Source organism: Callorhinus ursinus, unplaced genomic scaffold, assembly GCF_003265705.2.
Source record: "Callorhinus ursinus isolate GAN/ISIS: 27379988/994484 unplaced genomic scaffold, GSC_fseal_2.0 scaffold22, whole genome shotgun sequence".
Taxonomy (NCBI): Eukaryota; Metazoa; Chordata; class Mammalia; order Carnivora; family Otariidae; genus Callorhinus; species Callorhinus ursinus.
Window position 1 is genome coordinate 13,591,332 of NW_027397084.1, and position 10,431 is coordinate 13,601,762.

At 38.9% G+C, this 10,431-nt stretch overlaps 1 protein-coding gene across 2 annotated transcripts in view; it reads right to left on the reverse strand.

The window, feature by feature from the left end:
• The window catches only part of HMGCLL1 (3-hydroxy-3-methylglutaryl-CoA lyase like 1), a 155,841-nt gene extending 154,541 nt beyond the window's left edge, over positions 1–1,300 (reverse strand). For both annotated transcript variants that reach the window (XM_073905259.1, XM_073905260.1), the window contains exon 1: positions 843–1,300. In XM_073905259.1, coding sequence (XP_073761360.1) covers positions 843–950 — 108 coding nt within the window. In that variant the 5' untranslated portion in view covers positions 951–1,300. The remainder of the gene's footprint in view (positions 1–842) is intronic.
• Positions 1,301–10,431: the final 9,131 nt, after the last annotated feature.

Genomic DNA, 10,431 nt, shown 5'->3' on the forward strand with positions numbered 1-10,431 from the left:
CCCACTGAAATATTATAATTAACCCAAGTTATTACGCTGTTCACAAGATGAATCAGGGATGAACATTTTTGCGTCCAGCAAAAAATCAAGAAAGAGTGAAACCCTTATACTGCCCCTTCATTTTTCCATGCTTTAACATTCACATAACAATTGTCACTGTTACTACTTGGTGAAATTTTAAATTTTGAGCTCTTTTAAAGGAAAAGCAAATTTCTTTTTTCATTTACCTGCCATTTGTTTGAGAATGCATTAAGCTGCAAACACGTGGATCCAATCAAGTTGCCTATTGTCTTAAAGCATTCAGGAATCACAGGGGCATCAATTTTGGTTTGAAATTGCTGTTATTTACAATTTTTTTCAAGCTTATTCAAGTGTGTTGAAGCATAAATACATTAGGGATAATTAATGATATGCTAGATAATTTCACCCTACGATGTTTTCCTAGCCATATATGTTGGCTTCATTGCTCTTTCTGCCACACATTGCCCCCTTTGTTACACGGTACAGGGAAGGAACTGAAAATAAAGGCACTATCCCTGGAGGAAAGCCAAGAGATACGCATATTGTATAATGCAGCCCCTCCAAGGGAAAAACAGAGAAGCAGCAGTTTCCTTTAGGCGTCCTGCAAAAGGCCACAGGTAGGGATTTTGCTGGGTCTGAGCTACAGAGGCTGGTCTACATGTTCACAGCACAGAGATGATGGGGAACCTTTTAAGAGGTGAGGCCTAACAAGACCGAACTGCTGCAGGGAGGGCCCTGCGGTGCGGTGGTGACATAACAGGGAGAGAGACCAGCCGGCTGTGTGCAAAAGGGTGGGGACACCCTGGGCCGCGAGGTGGTACCTGCGCAGGGTCGAGGGCCCCAGCCACTGAATCCCCGATCCAGAGATGCTCCCGGAGAAGCTGCTGGTAGCTGAGGCAGTGCTTCACCGCAGATGGCACATTCCCCATGGCGGGGCCTGGGACTGCAGACGGAGATAGGAGGGCGCCAGGAGCCGGGAGGAAAGGGATGCGGAGCGAGCTGTGCCAGCCCAGAGCGCGCCCCTCCGGGCCACCGGCTGCGAGCACCGGCCCTGCCCCGCGCACTGCGTCGGCGCCGAGAGGGTGGGGAGCGGGCCACACTCGCGGCGGCGCCCGGGGCAGGGAGTTCGGGAGGCACCTGCGGCAGACGTCCGCAGCACCCGGAACCGGAGAAGAAAAGGAACTGAGCCCAAGGATGTTCAGGTGTGGCGCATTTTCCTTACTGCGCTGAGCTTGCGGGGCTCTCTGCACAAGCCCCACTTACCGACTTCTCACCTGGTTCAGATCCTAAGAGAAAGGGTGTAAATAAAAGGAAGGGCGCATGCGTTTTAGTGCCGGTGCGTTTGCTCATTTCCAGCTGCAGACTCATGCTTAATGTAGATTTGTCCAGCATTGAACTCACTTGAATTTGTGCTTGACAACAATAAGCTCGATTTTAAAATATGTTGAGCTCATTTGCAAGCTTAAAACACAGCCTAATAAAGAAGAAAATATACAAAGTACTACATTGGGGGAGATGTCACAGATAACTTGGATAAGTCAGTAAATTGTCATTAAGTTGGTACTACAAGTTAAGCACTGAACTGGAATGGAGTTGCTTAAGAGATGCATGGCTCAAAACTGTTGAAGCCCTAAAGCCTAAATTCATTGGAACTAAAAATGCTACATAAATCCTTAGGATATTAGAATAGGAATAATCTTTGGTGTGGAAGGGGTTGGGAAGATGGTCCTGGAACAGACCATTTCCTTACCTCCTCTCCTTCACAGGCACAGGTACATCACCTGGACCCACTCTAAAACTCTTCAGAGTGGGTTCAGCAGCTTGCAACTGAATAGACATTCATCAAGAACAGTCTTGGGACACCTGGGTGGCTCAGTGGTTTAAGCGTCTGGCTTCGGTTCTGGTCATGATCGCAGGGTCCTGGGATTGAGTACTAGCCACGGATTTCATGGCCATTGTTATACAAGAGCAAAAGTACATAGTGGTATTGCCTTCCATACCATCAACAGTGTATTCGTGAATTCTTAACTCCTTGCTCAGCGGGAAGCCTGCTTCTCCCTCTGCCTTGGGCTCCCCTCTGCTTGTGCTCTCTCAAGCGCTCTTTCTCTAACAAATAAATAAATAAAATCTTAAAAAAAAAAAAAGACCAGTCTTATGCAGCCAAGTGTTCATGGCCAGGCATACCAGTCAGCTCTACCAGTTGCTGCAGCAAAGAGAAATCAGAAGCTGGCTGATGTTGCACAACCAAATGGAAGGATCCAAAGATTATCTTGTAAAACATAGTATAAACACACTTAGAAGGAATTTAACACCCAGAATAAGGAAACAATCATTACTACTTGGGAGAGTGGTGAGACTTCCACCAGCAATAGAAATAAAGCAGCTAAGGACAGGAAAAGGCAAAGAATGAGAGAGGTATCATGTAGATCCTCAGTGGAATAGCATTGGAAAGGGCAAAGAGGGTAAGGGGATCTGAGACCTCACAGCTTTGACCAAGGAGGTTTAACTTGGAGAACATGACCTGAGCTGCCAAAGTGAAGTCATGCAAGTACTGGATGCCTTTAAAACTCCTAAAGCACACACAAAAAATTCCAATTATTATTTACCTGAAAGTGACTATCTTATAGGTGTGTATTCATAGGGCTAAATCTATTCTATGTTGTTTTTAGCAGAGCTCAACTGTTAATTATTTTTCCTCCACAACTGAAATGCATTCAGGTTGCACCAATGCCTATTATCTTTTTTTTTTCTCTCCCTGTTGTAATACTGTAACAGGGAACATAGTTTCTGAAAGAATTTGAAAGGACCAATTTGAACAACAGTAAACAAGGTAACCTTCAGAATGGAGTCAGTCCTTCAAAACTTGAAATAGTTTTGACATTTATTAGTGAAGTCTAAGTTTTTGCAGAATATGACTTTTGAAATAAGCCAAATGCTATACGTTCCTTTGCTATAAAGAACACCTAGAAGTAAACTTTACTGCTTAATACTTTTCTAAATAGGAAGGTCTTCAGAAAATATCATATCCCAGTTAGTTCACCAAAGTAATATAGTGGGGGTTTTTTTCATAAAAGCCTTATAAATATGAAAATATTTGTTGACACAGACTTACTTAAGGCATTAATTAATGCCTTTCATATGGAAAATGCTATAATATCAAAAATTTAAACTATAATTCCTGTAAGTACAAAAATCATTAACAATAATAAGGACCAAGTATCTTAAGAATGTTTACTCTCACAAATGAAAGGAGTGAAAATAGATGGGCTTTTGCTGGAAGGTACAGTTTGATGTTAAAGTTAATTCTGAATACTGAAAATGTATAAATTTGAAAAGTTACGTTAGTGTATATCTTTCTTTTTATCATTAGAATGAAATTTTGATCTGTATCTCTGTTAATGCAAATCGAGAAAGCTCTAAATGAAATCATAGTAGATAAAGCAAATCCGTGTGGTGGACAATGTAGCTCTTTCTCCCCATATGCAGGTTAAGAAACTTGAGCTCCATCAGAGCAGTATAGGAAATACGTGTTAAAAATCACGTGTGTGTGGCATATGGTGATCTGCGCTCTATACCACTCTCATTATGCATCAGGACTAAAGCCATTTCTATTTCATTGCATTTCAATCATTCAAATATAAGAAGATACAAAAAATCATTGCAAATTAAAGGAATTAAATTTCCTGTTTCCTCTAGTGAATATAAATAACTTTTCACGTACCTGTCTTTCCTGAATTGTTCTTGACTCCCTTCCCTCCTTAAGCTCCTACCAAAAATCCAGTCTCCCAAGAAGAGATGTTAACATCTTGGACCCATCCATTTTCTCTCTCAGTTCCCCTATTGACTTCTCTCTGCCACATTTCTTTTTGAAAGGCACCACCATAGCACAGTGAGGGAGATCCCTCACCGTGGTTTTAGATTACGCGAGATGGGAGCCTGGTTCCACCAGTTACAAACTGAGCCACCTTCAGCAAGTTCTTTAGCCTCCGTTTCCTTATGTTTAGGAGGGTGATGATAAAATTTCCTACCTGACAGAGCCGTTGCAAGATGAAATGAGTTAGAATATATAAAGTGATCAACACATGGTCTCTGGCACATAGTAGGCACCCAATAAAATATTTAGCTATTATTACTACAGTGGTCTGGCTCTCTGTTTTATTTTGCATTCTAAAATCACACTGTATAGCCTGAGCAATTTTTGAAAATATGTATCTGATCAATATTTCTCAGCTTAAAATTCTTAGAGATTTCTCATAATTTTGCAGAGAAGTTTATTAAAATGACACCCAAGTTTTCTTTTTCTTTTTTTTTTTTTTAAAGATTTTATTTATTTGAGAGAAAGAATGAGAGAGAGAGAGAGCGCACATGAGAGGGGAGAAGGTCAGAGGGAGAAGCAGACTCCCTGCCGAGCAGGGAGCCCGATGCGGGACTCGATCCTAGGACTCCAGGATCATGACCTGAGCCGAAGGCAGTCGCTTAACCAACTGAGCCACCCAGGTGCCCGTCACCCAAGTTTTCTTGAGGAGACTCAGTTATCTTTCCAGTCTCATCTCCTGTCCATTTCCAACGTAAGTTCCTAACTCCAGAAATATCAAAGTATTTGCAGTTCTCAAAATTTCAGGGCTCTCCTGTGTTGTACTATCATTCGAATTTTGTTCTATATTATACACATTTGGGGAAACACAAAAGGTTCATGAAGATATCAATGAAATCAACCATCATTCTAATGCTAGAAATATTTTAACATATTTTCTCTCAGAGAGAAAATAAATTAACATTTTTCTGTCTCTGCTTTTTATTCTGCCCTTTTCATTTAACACTTAAGTTCTTTCAAACTATTATGCTAATGGCTATGCAATATTCATATATACATATATAATCAAAATCATTTTAATCATCTTCTAAAGCATAACCTTTTACTTATTTTTGAAAGGGAGATGACTAGCTAGAATATGATCATGTGAATGTTTGTATAAATAATTGTCTAATCTTCCAAAAACAGCACAGTGGTGGAAATCTTCCATGATGGTTGTGTTTCTGTCAATTTCTGTTTTTGTTTTTAACAAAGTTTGGTTTCATACATACAGCATTTCCTCATGTGGTTGGTAATTTACTAATACGAGTTTATCCTTGGTGAAGGCTTTCTTTTTAAGATTTTATTTATTTGACACAGAGAGAGAGCACAAGCAGGGGGAGTAGCAGGCAGAGGGAGAAGCAGGCTCCCCGCTGAGCAAGGAGCCCGATGTGGGACTCGATCCTAGGACCCTGGGATCATGACCTGAGCAGAAGGCAGATGCTTAACTGACTGAGCCACCCAGGCATCCCAAGGCTTTTTTTCTCTTTTTTTCCTATGGGGATCTTGTACGGGTTATTGGTACACCCCCTAAAGAATAACTCCACTTTGGCTTGGCTGGGATTTCCAGTGAGTTTGGTTTGACAATTCTGGGATTCATTTTTTTGTTAACATCTTAGCTTGGGGTACCATAAGGATATTATGAACCTGGAACTTAAAACCATGCACAATGGAATTTGGCTTCAGTTTTCTTGCAGGGAATTCCATTTCCCACTCACACGCTCAAGCAAACCTTTTCCATCTATATACATGGAACTGTCTTTGGAGACCCAATAGCTCATGATCTTGGCTCAATTAGCTCCCTTTCTCAGATGCTCATTGGATATCCCATTCCCATGTGATAAAAGCCCCAGCCTCTGGCTATAAAGACCTGTACCCTCCTGTGGGCTTCTTGGCAATATTTAGTCCCTGGGTACATCCTTGATATCAGTGTCTGAGGAGAGGGACATACATATCTCACATCAGCTTAGTCCCCCATATTTATCAGAATTCTAACATGAAATTGTTTTTTATGATTACTGTGTTTGCACATATTATTCAGTTCCTGGAGTTGCGGTCACCTCTAGTAAAGTAAAGGTAGAATCCAGGAGATGGTGAACTGAACTGAGAACACTAAGTGTTACTTGGAGAACCTGAGAAACTTACAGTAGAGTTCTGATATTTTGACGAATCTATAAGAAAGAAAACTAGACTAAAGCCATATGTTCTCATTACCCACTCCCGTCCTTCTCCCTATCTCTTCTCCATATAAAATGACAAAAATAAATTACGTAGTTGTGCATTGCCTATATCCTAAACAAAGTCTCTCAAAAACAGAATGGGGATGGGTTTGTCTTCCAGAGACCAGTCAACCCAAAATTAGGTAGATTGACCACTATCAAACCTCTCAAGTGGCAAGTTCTTCGGGGAGAAATGTCCAGTTAAAACAGGTTATTTTGTGAGTCCCTTTGGTCCCAAAGATGGCTATTTAAGGGTTTGTATGATGACAGCATTGATAAAATCAGAAGCAAGTGAAAAAATCAAAATAGTAATAGTAATAAGTGCCAAACTGGCATGTAGCCAAGGTACCTACTGGGCAGGGATCAAAGACACATATGGTGAGTCTCAAACAATGATGCTATAGAATTTTGGCAAGGATCACAAGGCTAATGTTCTCCAGCCTTAAACAATAAAAAAGAAAGAATGAAAACAACTTGGTTACCAATACTGGATGATACCTAAGGGGAAGCAAAGCTTTCATCATCTCAGTTTTATTGCTGAAAAATTTAGATAACTTCTCACATCTGTTATGTCTGGCTGATCTAAATTGATGGGAAGGATAACAGTGTGTTTAAAAACATTCTTGGCATTTGGTCCCTAAAATCAAAGTTCCATTAACAATAGCATTGTTCTGAAAAAGAACATTTTTTTGAGAGTAAGTAATGAGATCTATTTTACCAAAACAACACCCCACCCAGGTGATGGATACCTGGCACTAGATACAGAAATCAGAACAAAGCTGCAAACCACATTTCTCCAGATGTAGGAGTCTATTTCTTCTTTCACTAATTCAGAAGGATCCAAAAGCACTAGCTTTGCCAGCTATATTGTAAAATAAAAGATACAGACAGTGACTGTTCATTAACTATTATTAGTTCATTAGATGGCTGCAGTGCACATTTTTGCCAATAGATATAAAAGTATCTTTCCATTCCATTACCTACAAACTCAGACTCTATTTGGAAAATGTTTTTATCAATCAGTTGATGTATTTTGATGGTTCATAGTAAATGTGACCTTAACAGGTAAACTATATTAACTCTTACCCATGAACAGTATCATTCTTTGAATCTGTATCAAGCACTATTGAATGAGAAAACAAGTCAATAGCAATTATAAGTACAAAGTACTTTGTATTTTGCTTTGCACAGAGTAGGTGTTCAATAATACATCTTCGCTTTCTATCTTTTCTCCTCTTTTCAAATCAGTTCACTGTTAAGAATATATATATGTGATATTGCCCCAGTTGGAGGGAATCTATAAAGCCTGAATTCAGTGACTTCTATAGAACATTAGTTTAATTCACTAAAGAGATATTTTGATGCTCAGTAGTTAATGGGAAAATAAATATGAACAAACATATAAGACATACCCTCTTGGCTTTAAGGGTCTCCCATTCTAGTGGTGACATCCAAAGAAAACAAAAATTAAAATGTGTACATATATAATGTCTAATATGTATAGTAGCAGATGCATTTTCATTAGATGAATGTAAGACATTAAATCCCACAGTTATAGAATCTAGATTAAAAAACATTATAGCACAATTTGCATGTTCATTAAATGTGCATTGAGTATTTAATTGCATAATAAGTATAGGGCACTATACTACTGTGTGGAGAGTAATTGAACAAGCAGTCTTTAACACAAAGAGACTTCTAATTTTCTAGTGAAATATACCACTCAAATATCTACAACAAAGCAGTCTGTTGATAAGTGCCAAGTGATAATATAAGTTGAGAAGCACTGGAGCAGAGTACATCCCATGTTCAGTTAGGAATGTAAGAGAAGGCACCGGGAAGGAGGGCACATTGAGAGGATTGGACAGACCAAGCCCATCATGGTGAAGGCAGCAGGATGGGACAAGAAAGATCAATTGATAACGGGCTATATTACTACCAAGAACTATCAAGACATGGAAATAACTTCAAATAAAAATCTTCATAAAAGCACCTAATCTAATGATATTTTTATGTTCATAATCATTTCACAGTGGAAATTATAGATATAATGATCCTTTTCAGTTTTGCCACAGATGAATATAAACACATAAATATGAACAAACATAATCCACTGGAGGTGCTAAAGAGACTAATTTTAAAGTATTTATTTTGCAAGTCAGACTTTTATATACAGCTTTAGATTTTTTTAAGTGTGTCATACCTGTTCTTGTGAGCAGGGGAGGAAAGGTTGTATTTAAGTGACAAGACCTAGGAAGCACTCCACTGGGTATGTTAACTATGTGTATGAATTTTCATCTCCATTTAACTGCTACAGAAACTGAGGCCCAGAGATCTTGAACAACTACAGCAAAATCAAAATGAAGTGGGCTCAAATTTGTGTCTCTCAAACCCTTTGCTTTACCTTTTTCATATCATGGTTTTCAAGAATAAATGATAAACAGACATTATTCATACACATAGTCATTTGTTCCTCATAGCACTTTCTAGAAAAGGAAACCTTTGCTCAGAGAGGTTATAATGTTTACTCTAGAGCTCAGTCTTCTAATTCTGAATTCTATGAGATTTCCACAAAGTATGGAGCAAACAATCTTGTCTTAAGTAGGAAATTAGAGGACCTTTTCAGATTTGATGACATTAAAAGTACTTTGCATAAAGTTAACATAAAGTTAAAGAACCCTCTTCATAACTTCAGCATCTGTATATTCCCTGGGTGGCTCAGTTGTTAAGTGTCTGCCTTCGGCTCAGGTCATGATCCCGGAGCCCTGGGATTGAGCCCCGCATCGGGCTCCCTGCTCAGCGGGGGGCCTGCTTCTCCCTCTCCCACTCCCCCTGCTTGTGTACCCCCTCTCGCTGTATCTCCCTCTGCCAAATAAATAAAAATCTTTAAAAAAAAATTTAAAAAAATTAAAAAAATTAAAAAAAAAACCCTCTTCTTTGAGGGTTTAAGACTAAGCTCTAGGTCCTCAAGAAAATTTGCAGAGGGGTACTTCATCTTGATAATCACATGTAGTGGTGGTTGGTGGTATTTCTCTTTTTAGAAGTTATTTAATCCATGAATTTATGTCCATGCTATAAGTTTATCAAAACATCTATCTAATAAGAATTATGATTTTTAAATTCCTGATGACTTTTTACTTTTCATTTTTTCCTTCTCTGTCACCTGGAATACTCATAAGCATATTTGCCCACATGTCATATGGTATTTTTTTCCTGAACTAATGAAGTTCTACTCTACCACTTGAGGAAGTTTTTCCATCATGGAAAAAATAGTTGCCATGCCAACAGTTTCCCAGTGTTCTCTTGGAAGTACAACTCTCTAGAGAATTTACAACAACTGATTGGATAATGGAGTCCCTTTCTAACTAGAATGTCATCACTCCAAGAACATTTTAGTTAAAAACTGTAAAGGCAGAAAGGCATAAGAGTACATTAATAAGTGGCATTACTCAATGCCCTGCATTTTTCCAGCCTCAAATCTTCACTAAATTCACAAATGGAAATGCCTCAATATGAAATACATGATTTTTCAAGGCAATAATCTATAGTTATTGTGTAATGCAATATTAATTTTTACAGCTTTCAAAATTCATACATGATGTTTGGATAAATTTTCACTCACTCATGTAAAGTTTCAAATTAATTAAAAAATTATAAACCCACCAGAGCCCGGGGTGGGGGTGGGAAGGGAACAGGAGACTTAAAATCAGGTTCTTGAGATGCCCCTCTTCTTGCTCAGTCCCTGTTCCCATTAGTGTTTGTCCAGTATCTTCTATTTCACCTTCTTAGTCTATGTTGTATAACACTCTTGTTGCCTTATATATTTCATTATTCCTTCAGAAACTTTTCCCACCCCATAGTTACATATCTATAGAGATTTCTGATTCTTGGTAACTCACAGTTTGCTTAACAGCAGCTTAGAAAATAGTTAATGTTAGGATTAATCAGCATTATTTGCAACGTTTTGAAAATGTTTTTTGGCCTTTAAACTTCATTTCCAACAACAGAATAAGTTAAATCAGTGTTTCTCAACCTCAGCACTATTGTTTTTTTGGATCTGTTAATCCTTTGTTTGAGGGCTATCCTGTGCATTGTGGGAATTTTAGCAGACTCCTGCACTCTAACCCGCTAGAGGCTAGTAGCCTCCCCTAAGTCATGACAACTAAAATTATCTCCAGGGACCGCCAAATGTCCCCCCTGGGAGGCAAAAACCACCACTGGTTGAGAATCACTGGTATAAATGATGATGATGGCAATGACTTAACCATGTGACAGGAACTGTGCTAAGTACTTCAAGTACACATTATCTAATTGATGAGAAAGGTTCTGTGATTTTTA